Here is an 18,955-nt window from a genome sequence, read left to right on the forward strand (position 1 = left end):
CACTTGATTATTTACATATATATTTTTGTAAATAAAAATAATATATACACACACACAAACACTTCTGTGAGATCCCACTGTCCACTCAGGAAGAACACTGATTGACAATCAACTTCACATGGAACAGACAACAGGTGGAAATTATAGGCAATTAGCAAGACACCCCCAATAAAGGAGTGGTTCTGCAGGTGGTGACCACAGACCACTTCTCAGTTCCTATGCTTCCTAGCTGCTGTTTTGGTCACTTTTGAATGCTGGCGGAGCTTTCACTCTAGTGGTAGCATGAGACGGAGTCTACAACCCAAACAAGTGGCTCAGGTAGTGCAGCTCATCCAGGATGGCACATCAATGCGAGCTGTAGCAAGAAGGTTTGCTGTGTCTGTCAGCGTAATGTCCAGAGCATGGAGGCACTACCAGGAGACTGGCCAGTACATCAGGAGACGTGGAGGAGGCCGTATGAGGGCAACAACCCAGCAGCAGGACCGCTACCTCCGCCTTGTGCAAGGAGGAGCAGGAGGAGCACTGCCAGAGCCCTGCAAAATGACCTCCTAATACCTCCAAAATTACTCCTAATACAAGACAATGCTGGACCTCATGTGGCTGGAGTGTGTCAGCAGTTCCTGCAAGAGGAAGGCATTGATGCTATGGACTGGCCGCCCGTTCCCCTGAATCGGATTGAGCACATCTGGGACATCATGTCTCGCTCCATCCACCACAGACTGTCCAGGAGTTGGCGGAAGCTTTAGTCCAGGTCTGGGAGGACATCCCTCAGGAGACCATCCTCCACCTCATCAGGATCATGCCCAGGCGTTGTAGGGAGGTCATACGGGCACGTGGAGGCCACACACACTACTGAGCCTCATTGGGACTTGTATTAAGGACATTACATAAAGTTGGATCAGCCTGTAGTGGGGTTTTCCACTGTGATTTTGAGTGTGAGTCCATATCCAGACCTCCAGGGGTTGATACATTTGATTTCCATTGATAATTTTTGTGTGATTTTGTTGTCAGCGCATTCAACTATGTAAAGACGAAAGTATTTCATACGATTAGTTCATTCATTCAGATCTAGGATGTGTTATACACATACAATTGTTTATTTATTTACATAAATATATATGGAAAATCAAGTGTATATATATATATATATATATATATATATATATATATATATATATATATATATATATATATATTAGTGTTATTTTTTTATAATATCCATTTTTATTTAGATAAAAAGCTCTCCCTCTTTATATACACTTTTTATATGTCAGAGAGACAGATTTCAATCAATTGGTCATGTGATCAGGACAAGCTCATAATTGTAAGTGTGGGGCAGTGTTTTCCAACCAGGGTGACTCCAGCTAATTGCGTTGGCTGTCCAGGCATGCTGGGAGTTGTAGTTTTTCAACAGCCAACGGCACCCTGGTTGGGAAACTGTTTTAGGGGATCGTCCTGCTTGTTTAAATGTTCAGTCGGGGTCTGCAAACTCGACTACAGCATCAGAAGAACAGGAAACTGAAGATTGTATATTAGATAAGCTGGAAGGAGAAAACTTTTATAACGCTCATTTCCTGTGGCTCTGCTGTACAAGCTTCATTTTTCGCACCCCATAAGGGTCTACTAAGATCTGATCGGCTGCTTGAGTCACCGCTCTTCCTCATATACTCGCTCATCCTCACCTTCCTTGCTGGTCTGGATACTTCTGTTTGCAGTAAGATTCCAAAGATGCATAGACCTTCTCTCGGAGAACCTCCACATCTCCCGGGTTGGACAGTCCTTTGGCATCTAGACATAAGAGGAGATATGTAATACAATGTGACAGCGAGCTCTGTGAGTGTTGCTTTGGAAGAGAGGCAGCTGAAAGAGTTGTAAAATAGGAGATTGAAAGCAGGAGTTTGCGATCGCTGTGAGTGTTACTTTCCTTACACTGTGGGGACTTTAGACCCACAAGGTCTACTGAGAATTTAATTGTAATATTTACTGTCTGTTTTTGGCTGTTAATCTGTGAAATCCCCAAATCTACAATGGCCTCCATGTTGGAAAATGCAGTCCAGTGTACATCTTGCGCAATGTATACAATCCTTGAACAGCAGTTTGAGGGATCATATTGTTGTGCGAGTTGTTCGGAAGCCCAGATCCTGGATCTAGAGGAGCAACTGGCAACACTGAGACGCATTGACAACTTGGAGGGGGATGTCATTACAGAGCTAGCAGTACTGCAGCAGGACTCTGCCTCTGACCACCAGGGGGGTGTCTGCTCCAGTAAGGAGGGAGGGGGAGTGCAGGGCAGGCCAGACAGGTACTGGTAGTGGGGACTTAATTATTAGGGGGACAGACAGGGCGATCTGTCACAAAGACCAGGATCACCGAACAGTGTGTTGTCTGCCTGGTGCTCAAGTTCGGCACATCGCGGATCGGGTTGACAGGTTGCTGGGCGGGGCTGGAGAGGACCCAGCAGTCTTGGTACATATTGGCACCAATGACAAAGTTAGAGGTAGGTGGAGTGTCCTTAAAAATGATTTCAGGGACTTAGGCCTGATAGGAAACAGAGGGTGGTTATTAATGGTACTTATGCTGATTGGGTGACTGTTACTAGTGGGGACCACAGGGGTCAGTCTTGGGTCCTGTACTATTTAATATATTTATTAATTACCTTGTAGAGGGGTTGAATAGTAAAGTAGTGATCTTTGCAGATGATACTAAACTCTGTAAAGTGGTAAACACTATAGAGGACAGTGCACTTTGTATAGTAGATAACACAATAGAGGACAATGCACTGTTACAAATGGATTTGGATAGGTTGGAGGTTTGGGCTGGGAAGTGGCAGATGAGGTTCAACACTGATAAATGTAAGGTAATGCACATGGGGAGGAAAAATCCGGGCTGGGATTATGTATTAAATGGGAGAACACTTGGGACGACTGACGTGGAAAAGGACTTAGGGGTCTTAATTAATAGTAAATTTAGCTGTAGTGACCAGTGTCGGGCAGCTGCTGCCAAGGCTAATAAAATCATGGGGTGCATCAATAGGGGCATAGATGCCCACGACAAGGAAATAATTCTACCGCTGTACAAATCACTAGTCAGACCACACATAGAATACTGTGTACAGTACTGGTCAGACCACACATGGAATACTGTGTACACTACTGGGCACCAGTGTACAAGAAAGATATAGTGGAGCTGGAGAGGGTTCAAACCCGGGTAACCAGAGTAATATGGGAAATGGGAGGACTACAGTACCCAGAAAGATTATCAGAATTAGGGTTAATTAGTTTAGAACAAAGAAGGCTTAGGGGTGACCTAATAACTATGAACTATGTTACTATGTAATATTCGACCCCTATCAGTGCACGTTTCACTTCTTTTCCTGAGACTGGAGCGTTAGAAAACCCTAAGGCCTTGTTCACACAGTGGAATTTCAGGAAAAATTCTGCAAGAAAATTCTGTTACAGTAGAGTCCCATTGGTTTCAATTGGATTCTGTTGCAGCACACAGTGGAAATAAAAATAGTACAGCTCACAATTAGATTATCCGAGGTAAATTGGATATACACCTATAACCTAGGTGTCAAAAGAAAATATATATAGTAGAAAATAGATATAACCAAAATCTCAAGGATAACACCAGTATTTACTGGTACATGATAAAAAAAATTTTTACTAAAATAAAGACAGTGCTTCAATTATATGTTAATTTTATTAAAATAAATTAACAAATTAAAAATCAAATGAATAATTTTAACAAAATTAACATTGTTTTATTTATTTCTGCGGAATCCACTCGGCAATGCATTGCAGTCTATATAGATAGCACATTTTCGAGTGGTCCTTGCGCCGGAATGTTCTGCCAGCAGAATGTCAGTCCAGAAATTTTCAAAGCAGACCTTCTGCTAAGTAAACATAGCCTATGGCAGCGCTTCTAAACAAGGGTGCTTGCAGCTGTTGCAAAACTACAACTCCTAGAACACCCGGAAATTTTCTATCCAGACAAAAATTTCGTCACGTGAACACAGCCTTCACACGTCAGAATTTTGGCAATACTGCAGAAATTCCGTTGCTTAATGGAATTGTGGAATTCTGCCAAAATTGCAGTGGAATTCTGTTTTATCTAAACACAGAATTCAGCTGAAATTCAATCCTCATTGATTTTAATGGGATTCCGCCACAGAATTCCGCAAAATATATGACTTATTTTGATGGAATGCGGAAAGCAGAATTCCTGCGGCGGAATGCCCAGACTGCAGAATCCTGTTCAAATAAATTTGCAGTAAATTGTGTCCATTTCTGTCGGAATGAACATGGCCTCACATGTGCGGTTACTAGAAACTATCAGAAAACTTTACCTGGATTAAACAGTATGATGGCTCGCAGACAGCCCAGCTCAGTCTTATCCATGCGCATGTCTCTCATCTTAGACACAAGTTCGGTGAGAACTCTGCAAAAAACACAGACAACGTATCAGCACCTCACATCGGTTATAGAGGAGACAGACGCCATAAAACACGTACAACGTATTAACATCTCGCATCGGTTATAGAGGAGACAGACGCCATAAAACACAGACAACATATCAACATCTCACATCGGTTATAGAGGAGACAGACGCCATAAAACACAGACAACGTATCAGCATCTCACATCGGTTATCATAGAGGAGACAGACGCCATAAAACACGTACAACATATCAGCATCTCACATGGGTTATAGAGGAGACAGACGCCATAAAACACGTACAACGTATTAACATCTCGCATCGGTTATAGAGGAGACAGACACCATAAAACACGGACAACGTATCAGCATCTCGCATCGGTTATCAAAGAGGAGACAGACGCCATAAAACACAGACAACATATCAACATCTCACATCGGTTATCATAGAGGAGACTGACGCCATAAAACACGTACAACGTATGAGCATCTCGCATCGGTTATAGAGGAGACAGACGCCATAAAACACGGACAATGCATCAGCTCCTCACATCGGTTATCATAGAGGAGACAGACGCCATAAAACAGAAAACGTATCAGCATCTCAAATCAGTTATAACAACGGAGAGACACCATTAATCACGGACAACGTATCAGCATCTCGCATCGGTTATAGAGGAGACAGACGCCATAAAACACGTACAACGTATCAGCATCTCGCATCGGTTATAGAGGAGACAGACGCCATAAAACACGTACAACATATCAGCATCTCACATCGGTTATAGAGGAGACAGACGCCATAAAACACAGACAACGTATCAGCATCTCACATCGGTTTTAGAGGAGACAGACGCCATAAAACACGGACAACATATCAGCATCTCACATCGGTTATAGAGGAGACAGACGCCATAAAACACGGACAACATATCAGCATCTCACATCGGTTACCATAAAGGAGACAGACGCCATAAAATACGTACAACGTATCAGCATCTCGCATCGCTTATAGAGGAGACAGATGCCATCAAACACGGACAATGCATCAGCTCCTCACATCAGTTACCATAGTGGAAACAGAAGCCATAAAACAAAGACAACGTATCAGCACCTCACATGGGTTATCATAGAGGAGACAGACGCCATAAAACACGGACAACGTATCAGCACCGCACATCAGTTATAACAACGGAGAGACACCATTAATCACGGACAACGTATCAGCATCTCGCATCGGTTATAGAGGAGACAGACACCATAAAACACGGACAATGCATCAGCATCTCCTATCCCTATTAACTATTCTAACCCCTCCCTCCGCTCCTATCCCTATTAACTATTCTAACCCCTCCCTCCGCTCCTATCCCTATTAACTATTCTAACCCCTCCCTCCGCTCCTATCCCTATTAACTATTCTAACCCCTCCCTCCGCTCCTCTCCCTATTAACTGTTCTAACCCCTCCCTCCGCTCCACCCCCAGGTACATTAAGCCCCCCCTTTCTATCTACACTATCTTCCCCCTCTATATTGTAGGTTCCTCCCCCCCCAGTCCCTAGTTTTAACTCTATCATAGAGGAGACAGACGCCATAAAACACGTACAACGTATCAGCTCCTCACATCGGTTATAGAGGAGACAGAAGCCATAAAACACGGACAACGTATCAGCACCTCACATCGGTTATCATAGAGGAGACAGACGCTATAATACACGGACAATGCATCAGCATCTCACATCGGTTATCATAGAGGAGACAGACGCTATAATACACGGACAATGCATCAGCACCTCACATCGGTTATCATAGAGGAGACAGACGCTATAATACACAGACAACGTATCAGCACCTCACATCGGTTATCATAGAGGAGACAGACGCCATAAAACAAGGAGAAGCACACGTTACCTATCGAATATGGCTCCCACGCCGGCACTGTGCGCGCTGTTACGGTGGACGTGTAGTCCCGTGGCGAGCAAGATGCCGTCCTTCACAGAAATGGAGCGGTGGGAGAAAGAGGCGATGAGGAGCTCGTTCCATCCTGAATAGAGGAAGGTTAAAAGGGATCTCATTATACTTAATACACCTTATCAGAATCCTCATCTCTTGCCTAGACTGGCTACAAAGAGCGTCTCTCTGGAGGATGTATCCAGTAATTTTAATGAAAACTCTGTAATACTTTTATACGCCTGTGGTGGCGCTGCAGGGAAACTGAACACTTGCTGTTCGCTTTTTCACCACAGCACGAGCAATCACTTTCAGCAGGAGGAAACTCTGATCAGCTTATTGTCAAGGGATACTCCTTACAAGAAGAATCTACAGCAGTGTTACCCAACCAGGGTGCCTCCAGCTGCTGCAAAACTACAACTCCCAGCATGTCCAGACAGCCTTAAGTACCCTCCTCCTTTATCACAGACAGTATAGGAAGTCTCAGCTTAGTTTTAAGCCTAGCGGCCAGACAGGAAAGTGCAAGATTTCCAGAGACAGCCATCGGCACACTGGTTGGGAAACACAGACCGATAAATAGAAAATGTAAAGAAAAAAAACACACATCACTAATATATGGTTAACCTAAACCCTCGATGTAAACAATAGGTCATTTCATATGACACATTCCCTTCAAAGAGTTAATTTTTATTTTATTTTTATTACTACTACATAATAATAATAATGATAAGTTAATATTATCATATAATAATATATTTTATTATTAATACAATTAAATAATAAAATGATAAATAAAAATAAAATATATATATATGATAATATGAAATAATAAAGATATTATAATAATATAGATATTATATATACACAATGCACACATACATATACACACACACTTTTTTTTTATATATATATATATATATATATATATATATATATATATATATATATATACACATATACATATACATATATATACACACACACAGTGATAAGAACGAGCAGGGAGAGAAGCCTGCAGCCACACTCTCTTTCCTTAGCTCTGTCATGTGACCTAGACAGACTTACAATGTAAATCCATGGGGGCAGTTTAGGTCACATGACAGAGCTGGGAGAGAACGTGCCAAGCACAGACTTCTCTCTTGTGATCAGTCAGGGTCTTAACACTTACAAAAAGGACCTATGGATGGAGGGTATGTTTTACTTTATTTACAATTGATCACTTTTGTGATCACTAGTACCCTCATTTTACCACCCAATAATATTGTTAAAACGTAACTTTTATTATATTGTTGCTAGAGATGAGCGAACTTACAGTAAATTCGATTCGTCACGAACTTCTCGGCTCGGCGGTTGCTGACTTTTCCTGCATAAATGAGTTCAGCTTTCCGGTGCTCCGGTGGGCTGGAAAAAGTGGATACATTCCTAGGAAAGAGTCTCCAGCCACCGGAGCACCTGAAAGCTGAACTAATTTATGCAGGAAAAGTCATCAACTGCCGAGCCGAGAAGTTCGTGACGAATCAAATTTACTGTAAGTTCGCTTATCTCTAATTGTTGCCTATTGTTAAAACATCAACAGGTAGTCTCTATCTACTTGTTTTAACAATAGGCAACAATATAATAAAAGTTACGTTTTAACAATATTATTGGGTGGTAAAATTAGGGTACTAGTGGTCACAAAAGTGATCAACAGTCAGGGTCTTAAAGGGGTATTCCAGGAGAATATATTTATAATATATATATATATATATATATATATATATATATATATATATATATATATATATATATATATATATATATATATATATATATATATATATATATATATATATCTATCTATCTATCTATCTATCTATCTATCTATCTATCTATCTATCTATCTATATCTCACAGCTGGCTCCAGAAAGTTAAACAGATTTGTAAATTACTTCTATTAAAAAATCTTAATCCTTTCAGTACTTATGAGCTTCTGAAGTTAAGGTAGTTCTTTTCTGTCTAAGTGCTCTCTGATGACACGTGTCTCGGGAACCGCCCAGTTTAGAAGAGGTTTGCTATGGGGATTTGCTTCTAAACTGGGCGGTTCCCGAGATACATGTCATCAGAGAGCACTTAGACAGAAAAGAACAACTCAACTTCAGAAGCTCATAAGTACTGAAAGGATTAAGATTTTTTAATATAAGTAATTTACAAATCTGTTTAACTTTCCGGAGCCAGTTGAGATATATATATATATTATACACATATATATATATATATATATATATTATTTTATTTTTTTCCTGGATAACCCCTTTAACACTCAGTCCCCGACAGATGTAAACTTTTGATATGTGTACGTTTTATTCGTGGAGATTCATTTATTTGATCCTCCATTTATGCTGGTTTTCTGGATACTAATAAAGTTTAGAGCTTTATATAATTTTATATTTCTTACGCTTTAGGTATGTGGCCTAGTTCTAACCAAAACCATCGGGATCTTACCGGCTCTAAGCAGGATAACCTGATCGTCCAATAGCAGCTCAGAGAAGTGCGGGATCCTCTTGGCCCATTCGACAAGAGTAAAAAGTTGTTTATCAGCAGCTTGACAGATGTTAGTCACCGGATCGCTGGGCTGTGGATGGAGAGAAGAGGCAAGGATGAGAACCCGGCGCCGCGACAGTCGTGACCTCACTATTTTTTTTATTTTTATTTATTATTTTTTTTATACACCAGGGGGTGTTGTCACCACACTGTTTATTTATTTATTATACACCAGGTGGCCTTCAGCTGTTGCAAAACTACAACTCCTAACATGGCCGGACAGCCGTTGGCTGTCCGGCCATGCTGGGAGTTGTAGTTTTGAAACAGCTGGATCAACACTGGTTGGGTAACACTGACACATGTGGACCCCCACCGCTGTACTCACAGATCCACCCCCTTCGAGGCTCTGGTCACTCTTCTGTTCCACCGCTAGCTCAGCCTCTAGGATTTTCTCTACCGGCATCTCCTCATTTATTCCACCGCTATATTCCGCCTCTCCGTCACGCTCCCGGCCTCGCTGGCGCTCTTCCTGCACCGCTGGGGGGAGGGAGAAACAAAAAAGGGTCATGTAACAACTAAAGAATTTACAAAGAGAGAAATTTACTTACATAAAAAAAGGCCACATACTGAATAGATAGATTTTTTGTTTATCCGTGCACTTTTTCGGTGTGCATTATAAAATAGTATTTTAAAGTGGGCGTCCAGCAAAAAAAAAAAAAAAAAAAAAAACTGTAATTGGTGTTACTAATTTAATGTTATTAGCAATAGTGCAGAGATCTTCCTTATCAGCTGTGCTGTTTCCCTTGTAAGCTGTGACGTCACATCGCAGGCTCTGAATACACAGAGCTCTCATCCCTGCTCCCCCCTCCACTCCTGTCAGCACAGGACCAGACCAGTGATGTATAGGGGATTGCGGATATTACTGTTCATTAGATGGCAGTTCTGACAGAAACTACTGTGACCGAGAACAGATTTCTTGCTGCCTTATCTAATCATCCCCTTGTAAGCTGTGATGCCCCCTCCTATCAGCAAAGGACAAGCCCATTTATGTGAAAGGGGAGCTGGTATTACTGCTCATAAGAGTCATACATGAGCAATAATATCAGCTCCCCCTTGCATATCAGTGGTCTTGTCCCGTGCTGACAGGAGGGGGCGGAGCACCCTTTTTTTGATGTGACATCACAGCTTACAAGAGTGAAAGCCCAGCAGACATAGCTAATAACATTACTTGCTTAATTATACTCATTGATACCATACATGGTTTGTTTGTTTTTTTACTGGACAACCCCTTTAAACTTCATGAATTTCTAATCATGTTGGAAGACATTTCAAAGTGTGGATTGTCAGCACATATCTCTGGTAATCCAGGGCCACTCCAGATGGAGGCACAAGATGCAACAGGTTGGATCTTAAACATCTGGTGCACCATAGGCTGAACGGGACACGGCACTGTACCCATCTAACCACCAGTATCGTCGCCATCCCCGCATGATTGTACTAGATGAAATCACAGCACGCAATGTTTTTCAATCCAGTGCCTCCACGAAGGATGGCAACAATTCCAGATCATGTATGCGAGCCTGACCTTAGTGGTTGTGGTTTCTATAGTTCATGATCTTTGCGGTATTTGTTTGATTAAATTAAAGGGGTTGTCCAGGAACAGAAAAAACAAAGTTGATTGAGTCCCATTGAAGTGAATGGAGTCAAGTTGTAATACTGCAAACAACATGTTTTTAGGAAAAATTTGTTCTCTCTCATCTATTTCTGAATAACCCTTTTAAAGGGGTATTCCGGATTTATACATCTTATCCCCCATCCTTTGGATGTATGATTGCAGTGGTCCTGCTGCTGGGGACCCCACGTTCTCTGTGCAGCCCCCGGCATTCTGTGCCAGGTGCTGCCTCCGAGACGGGGACGTGACGTCGCGGCCACGCCCCCCTAGTTACTTCACGCCACGACCCCTCCATTTAAGTCTATGGGAGGAGATGTGACAGCGTATCCATTGAATTGGGGATAAGATGTATAAAGCTGGAATACCCATTTAACTAAATTATTTTTTTTTTTAGCCTCACTTGATAAATAAAAAGAATTTATGACTCCAGCATTTGCTTGATTTTCCCCAAAAAATTATAACACGGTGTGCGAATACACGGCATCACAAAGCATTATCAGTGTATATGATAGAAGGGGGCACGTGCCTGCAGCGAGCGCACCCTTACCCTCCCTCTTCATGCCCGTGGCCAGACACTTCTGGTAGCGGCAGTACTGGCAGCGGTTCCTCTGCCTCTTGTCCACTATACAGTCCTTGTTGTCTCTGCAGGTGTAGGTCAGGTCCTTGCGGATGGTGCGTTTGAAGAAGCCCTTGCAGCCCTCGCAGCTGTACACCCCATAGTGTTTTCCTGCAAGACACAAGAGGGTTAGAGGACATCAAAGCCATGAGTGATGAAACACCGGACAAAAAATATATATATATATATATATATATATATATATATATATATATATATATATATATATATATATATATATATAATATGTTACCCCAGCAATATCTATATCTACACTGCTCAAAAAAATAAAGTGAACACTAAGATAACACATCCTAGATCTGAATGAATGAACTAATCGTATGAAATACTTTCGTCTTTACATAGCTGAATGCGCTGACAACAAAATCACACAGAAATTATCAATGGAAATCAAATTTATCAACCCCTGGAGGTCTGGATATGGAGTCACACTCAAAATCACAGTGGAAAACCCCACTACAGGCTGATCCAACTTTATGTAATGTCCTTAATACAAGTCACAATGAGGCTCAGTAGTGTGTGTGGCCTCCACGTGCCCGTATGACCTCCCTACAACGCCTGGGCATGCTCCTGATGAGGTGGGGGATGGTCTCCTGAGGGATGTCCTCTCAGACCTGGACTAAAGCAGCCGCCAACTCCTGGACAGTCTGTGGTGGATGGAGCGAGACGTCCCAGATGTGCTCAATCAGATTCAGGTCTGGGGAACGGGCGGCCAGTCCATAGCATCAATGCCTTCCTCTTGTAGGAACTGCTGACACACTCCAGCCCCATGAGGTCTAGCATTGTCTTGTATTAGGAGGAACACAGGGCCAACCGCACCAGCATATGGTCTCACAAGGGGTCTGAGGATCTCATCTCAGTACCTAATGGCAGTCAGGCTACCTCTGGCAAGCACATAGAGGGCTGTGCGGCCCCCCAAAGAAATGCCACCCCACATCATTACTGACCCACCACCATGCTGGAGGATGTTGCAGGCAGCAGAACGTTCTTCACGGTGTCTCCAGACTCTGTAACGTCGGTCATATGTGCTCAGTATGAACCTGCTTTCCTCTGTGAAATTTGCTGAATTTGTCAATCTTGGTGTTCTCTGGCAAATGCTAAACATCCTGCACGGTGTTGGGCTGTAAGCACAACCCCCACCTGTGGACGTCAGGCCCTCATACCATCCTCATGGCGTCTGTTTCTGACCGTTTGAGTGGATACATGCACATGTTGGAGGTCATTTTGCAGGGCTCCTCCTTGCACAAAGGCAGAGGTAGCGGTCCTGCTGCTGGGTTGTTGCCCTCCTACGGCCTCCTCTATGTCTCCTGATGTACTGGCCTGTCTCCTGGTAGCGCCTCCATGCTCTGGACACTACGCTGACAGACACAGCAAACCTTCTTGCCACAGCTCGTATTGATGTGCCATCCTGGATGAGCTGCACTACCTGAGCCACTTGTGTGGGTTGTAGACTCAGTCTCATGCTACCACTAGAGTGAAGGCACTGCCAGCCTTCAAAAGTGACCAAAACATCAGCCAGGAAGCATAGGAACTGAGAAGTTGTCTGTGGTCACCACCTGCAGAACCACTCCTTTATTGGGGTGTCTTGCTAATTGCCTATAATTTCCACCTGTTGTCTGTTCCATGTGAAATTGATTGTCAATCAGTGTTCTTCCTGAGTGGACAGTGGGATTTCACAGAAGGGTCATTGACTTGGAGTTACATTGTGTTTAAGTGTTCCCTTTATTTCTTTTTTGAGTAGTGTATATCTGTATAGAAATGTGTTTAACATGTTGCCGGACTACAACTCCCAGCCATACACAGAGCCCATGTGTACTCCGCCCCTAGACATCTTATCCCCTATCCAAAGGGGATCGGACCTCCGCGATCTCTGCTGCGGCACCCTAGACATCCGGTGCAGGGAGCTAACTTCGCTCCGTGCCCGATGACTGGCGATGCGGGGCAGAGGCTCCTCACAGTTATGCCGCGCTTGTGACATCACGGCCACGCCCCCTCAATGCAAGTCTATGGGAGGGGGCGTACGCCCCCTCCCATAGACTTGCATTGAGGGGGCGTGGCAGTGACGTCACGAGTCTCCGGCGCTGCACCCATCGCTCTAAACGAACACCAGATGCAGCAGGGAGATCGCGGGGGTCCCCAGGAGCCGGACCCCCACGATCAGACATCCTATCCCCAATCCTTTGGATAGAGGATAAGATGTCTAGGGCGGAGTACCCCTTTAATACAACGTTCACCATTCCCAGGTCTCATTAGAACATTTCATGTCATCGCTCATTCCTTCTCCTCCTCAGACGGCTTCAGCCCCGCAGTTATTGGGCTGCACCCAGAGACCTTGGCAGCGTCTGGAGAGGAGGATCGGCTACAGACGAATTAGAACAGCAGCAAGAATTACCGAGGAGGAGACACGTGCACCCAGGACTGTACTTAGGGCTCCCACTAAGCCTTCAGGAACGCCCTAAATAAAACACGCACGGGATAATCGGAAAGTACAAACCAACTAACAATACATACCAGGGAAACTACAGTCTGTGGATCAATGGCGCCATCTTAGAATAAGGGCTCATTCACACAGCGGGAACGGACCCCGAGCAGTGGAACCTGGGTCAGTGATACAGCTGTGTGCACGACGCCCTGCAACATTGTAGGTAATGGTATTAGAGTATCTACAAGGTGTGAAGGTATCCTGGACCGGACTGGATTAAAGGGGTACTCCGGCCAAAGACATCTTATCCCCTATCCAAACGATAGGGGATAAGATGTCTAATCACAGGGGAGTCCCACCGCTGGGGACCACAGCGATCTCCGTGCAGCACCTGCATTCTATGCCGAAGTGACTTCCTGTCACGCCCCCTCGTGACATCACACCCCGCCCCCTTCATTCATGTCTATGGGAGGGGGTCGTGACAGCCGTCACGCCCCCTCCCATAGACATGAATGAAGGGGGCGTGGCGTCCCATCTCCAGTTTCAGTTGCTTGGATAGGGGATAAGATGTCTTTGGCCGGAATACCCCTTTAACGTAGAGCTTCACAGGAACATGGGTCATGTGACAGCAAATCACATTTAAAATGCAGTTAAATTATTTGCACAATTAAAGGACATCTGCAGTGTAATTTACACTTATCCCCTATCCACAGGATAGGGGATAAGTGTTTGATCGCGGGGGGTCCGACCACCTGTGATCTCCTGTACGGGGCCGCGGCTGTGCCGTGGCTCTCCCGTGCAGGGGGCGTGCCAGCCACAGCATGACGTTGCGGCTGGCACGCCTCCTCCATACATCTCTATTCCCCCATAGAACTGTATTGGGACGGGGAGGAGACGGTGCGTCACCGTCGACCTCTAGGTCGACGCTACGCGCCTTCAGCGCTCACTATGAGCGCTAATGGTGGAGCCCCGTTAGGGAGATCTAGGGGGGTACCAGCAGTCGGACCCCCCGCGATCAAACACTTATCCCCTATCTTGTAGATAGGGGATAAGTGTATATTGTGCTGCAGTTGTCCTTTAAGGCCAGTTCACACAGCGGAATTACCAAGCGGACTCTGGACGAAAAATTCCGCTCGGAAATTCTGTTGCAGCAGACGCCTATTATTTCTATGGGATTCGGCTGCAACGAGCACACGGCTAGAATTGCCACGGCGGAAACATCTGCCACCGAAATTCAAATTCTGTATTAGGTAGAAAGATTGAACATGTTCATTCTGTAAAGGGGTACTCTCTGTCGCTAGACATTTTATCTAATAAGATGTCTGATCGCGGGGGTCCCGCCGCTGGGTCCCACCGTGATCTCTGCTGCGACACCCCAATGTCAGTCTACGGGAGGGGGCTGTGAAGTAATGAGCCTCTAGCACCGCAACGAACACCAAGAGCTGCAGGGAGATGCTGGGACTCCTGCAATCAGATATCTGGATGGGGCATAAGATGTCTAGGGGCGGAATACCCCTTTAAGTGGAATCCGCTTAGAAGTACATTGCTGTCTACGGATCTGGCACAATTCTGAGTAAATTCCCATGTACATAATCTGCTGCAGACCCAAGGCAATGGGTAGCAAAATCCGCAGCAGATTATGTGCGTGTGAATCTAAATGGGCACTGTAAGATACAAAAACTTTTGATATGTTGTAAAGCATGGATAACCAATAGGTTTTACAATTGCTTTCATTAGAAAATGTTCAGTATTTCATCCTGAAAAATCCAGTCAAACAACTGCCCCCCCTGCCTGCTTGGACACATACTAGTCCTGTTGTGTCCATGAGTCATCACCTATGTCATGGACACACTTCCTTGATTGACAGCTGTGAGCGCAGGGCTCAGAACTGTAGGAAAAATCCTCCCACTGTCATCTTGTGTCCCGCTACAGTCAGTGAGGACAAGCTGGGAGTTGTAGTTTTGCTAATGCTAGGGGAGATGTGAGCAGACAGTATACTGAGGGAGGGGGCGGAGACCTGCACAGTGAGGCCACGCCCCCTCCCTTTGAGAGGAATTCAGACTAGTGAGCTAAATTTAAAGGGTAATAAAAAATATAAAGGTGCTAGACACATAAAAATTAGATCTACATGGTCAGGATTAGGTACTGAGTGATAGATTAAAAAATGTTTTTTGTTGGATCTGACGGGTACGATTTAACCTGAAAATTAGAGAAAAGAACAAATGTACAAGCAAGTCAGTTGGACACATGATGACGTGCGTCCTTCACGTTCATACAATTCTATCATCAAAAATTGTATAGAACTGTATATCTGGACACATCCACCGAGTCCTATTTACCGTATTTTTCGCCCTATAGGATGCACCGGTGTATAAGACGCACCCAATTTATAGGTGCAAAATCTAAAAAAAATAAAGATTTTGAACCCAATAGTGGTGTTCAATCTGCGGACCTCCAGATGTTGCAAAACTACAACTCCCAGCATGCCCGGACAGCCGTTGGCTGTACGGGCATGCTGGGAGTTGTAGTTTTGCAACATCTGGAGGTCCGCAGATTGAAGACCACTGCATAGGAGGTAATACTCAAGTGTCCCCGCCGCTCCGGACCCGTCACCGCTGCCCTGGATATCGCTCCGTCGCTGTCGCCGTGTCCCCGTCGCTCCGGAACGTCTCTGCTGCCGGCCGGGTATCCTCGCTCTCCGTCGCCGCCATCACGTCGTTACGCACGCCGACGCACGTACGCGACGACGAGGAAGGAGAGCGACGGCCATACAGGGGATCCCTGAACGGAGAAGACATCGAGGAGACAGGTAAGGTCCCTCCCGGTGTCCTGTAAGCACTAACCCGGCTATTCAGTCGGGCTGTTCGGGACCGCCGCGGTGAAATCGCGGCGGTCCCGAAAAGCCGGGTTAGTGTCACTTTCCCTTCAGACGCGGCGGTCAGCTTTGATCGCCGCGTCTGAAGGGTTAATACAGGGCATCACCGCGATCGGTGATGTCCTGTATTAGCCGTGGGTCCCGGCCGTTGATGGCCGCAGGGACCACCGCGATAGGGGTGTATTCGTCGTATAAGACGCACCGACTTTTTCCCCCCCAGTTTTGGGGAAGAAAAAGTGCGTCTTATACGGCGAAAAATACGGTATATCACGATCCATTGAATCATATGCAATGGTTTTTTTTCGAACACAGAATAGTCTAGAAATATTGAGGGGGGGGGGGGGGGGATCCAATTAGAATGGACAAAAACGTACCACCATATATCTTAGATACGAATTATAGGAGCATCCAATTCGCATACAATTGTAGGCCATTTGTTTCAACAATGTTTCAACCCTTTAAAATGGGTATTCTGACAAAAGACATTTTATCACACCAATATAACACGAGTATCTACTCACCTCCAGCGGGTTCTTCTTACCGGTTCGATACGTCGTGTTGCGGCTCAGTGAATTAATGGTCACAGTGATGGCTACTGATTGACTAATCGGTAATGTGACATATTGAGCCCCGGGAAGAGGAAGAGGAGTGCGGATCAATATATCACATTGCTGCTCAGCCCATTACTGGTCAACGCGAGACATCACTGCGGCCATTGATTTGCTGAGCTGTAGTGTGACGTATTGACCATAAGGAACCCAGAAGAGGAGCCCAGCCGAGACCGCAGCAGCAGCAGCAGCAGCAGGTAAGTAAACGTAACTTTTTTTTTTTTTTTTAAATAACTGACAGAATGTGAATGTTTGTTTAAAAAAAATAAAAATAAAAACACACACACAACCCCTATCCCCGACTAATCCTCTAAAGCAACCAGTTGAATCCTCACCCTGCTGTAGATACCCCCAAAAAAGTGACCTATGGGAATGTGAGAGGTGCGCTGTCCTTACCGGAGGAGCGGTCTCCGCAGATGGCGCACAGTCTCTTCCCACTTGTTCCTCCTCCGTTGGGATGGACGCCCATCACTCTCATGCCCAGGGGAGGCTTCACGTCTTCAGACGAGCTCACAGAATGCAGGCCGGACAGGTTAACGGTAGAATTTATCTGAAAAAAATAAAAATAAAAAAATAAAAAAAAAATTTCTGTACATACAAGTATATTTATGAGATGCAAACTTAAAAAGGAGTACTCCGCTGCTCAGCGTTTGGAACAAACTGTTCCAAACACTGGAGCCGGGAGCTAGTGATGATATAGCCCCGCCCCCTTATGACATCACGTCCCACCAGCTCAATGCAAGTCTATTCGAGGGGGCGTGGCGGCTGCCACGCCCCCTCCCATAGACTTGCATTGAGGGGGCAGGACATGACATCATGAGGGAGCTATGACGTCATAAGCTCCCGGCTCCAGTGTTCGGAACAGTTTGTTACAAACGCTGAGCAGCGGAGTACTCCTTTAAAACCCCTTAAAGGGGTACTCCATTGCCCCGGCAGTCACACACCCTTGTGACACCACGTCCCCTCAATACAAGCCTATGGTAGGGGGTGTGACAGCCTCCACACCCTAAATGAACGCCAGGTACTGCATAGAGATCACAAGGGTCCCAGCGGCGGGACCCCCACGATCAGACATCTTATCCCCCTATTCTTTGGATAGGGGATAAGATGTCTAAGGGCAGAGTACCACTTTAAAAAGGGTACTCCGCTGCTCAGCATTTGGAACAAACTGTTCCGAACGCTGCAGTCGCTGCTGGGAGCTTGTGACATCCCCTCCCATAGACTTTGATAGAGGGGGTGGGGCGTGATGTCATGAGGGGGCGGGTCAATACATCACGCGCTCCCGGCGCCAGCTCCAGCTTTCAGAACAGTTTGTTCCAAATGCTGAGTAGCGGAGTACCCCTTTAAGGACATAGGGATTTTTAGTTTTCACACTTCTTTCTACTTTCCTCCTCGGCCTTCTAATGGCCACAACACTTAAATTTCCTCCTACAGACTCTTATGAGGCTTGGTTTTTTTTACCGCCACAAATTATACTTCGTAATGACATCACTCATTTTAATAAGAAAAAATACGGAGCATCCCAAAAAATATATAATTTGTGGAAAATTAGGTCTCATATTTTGCCTTTGTAGTTTTTTTCGGTACCATTTCTGTTTTGCTCGCCCTTTGTGATCACTTTTTATATGTTTTTTTCTGGTGACCAAAAATCAACAACTCATATTGTTACATATACGCCATTGATCGTGCGGTTTAATTAACATTATATTTGAATAGTTCAGACATTTATGCATGCAGAGATACCCCATGTTGATTTTTGTTTACATTATTTTATTTGAAAAATGGCGTGATTTAAACTTTTATAAGGAGTTCATTCATTTTTTAAAGGGGTACTCCG

The 18,955-nt window shown here is 44.7% G+C and overlaps 1 protein-coding gene across 3 annotated transcripts in view; it reads right to left on the reverse strand.

Annotated features, from left to right (window-relative positions):
* Nucleotides 1–18,955, reverse strand: part of RXRB (retinoid X receptor beta) — a 49,646-nt gene that overhangs the window by 3,976 nt on the left and 26,715 nt on the right. For 2 of the 3 annotated variants that reach the window (XM_056539035.1, XM_056539033.1), the window contains exons 3-9: nt 17,515–17,668; nt 11,103–11,303; nt 9,290–9,441; nt 8,866–8,995; nt 6,346–6,478; nt 4,349–4,440; nt 1,683–1,788 (exon numbers count right to left, since the gene is read on the reverse strand). In XM_056539035.1, the coding sequence (XP_056395010.1) occupies nt 1,683–1,788; nt 4,349–4,440; nt 6,346–6,478; nt 8,866–8,995; nt 9,290–9,441; nt 11,103–11,303; nt 17,515–17,668 (968 nt within the window). The remainder of the gene's footprint in view (nt 1–1,682; nt 1,789–4,348; nt 4,441–6,345; nt 6,479–8,865; nt 8,996–9,289; nt 9,442–11,102; nt 11,304–17,514; nt 17,669–18,955) is intronic. The other variant, XM_056539034.1, reaches the window with a different exon arrangement.

Source organism: Hyla sarda, chromosome 9, assembly GCF_029499605.1.
Source record: "Hyla sarda isolate aHylSar1 chromosome 9, aHylSar1.hap1, whole genome shotgun sequence".
NCBI classification, from domain to species: Eukaryota; Metazoa; Chordata; class Amphibia; order Anura; family Hylidae; genus Hyla; species Hyla sarda.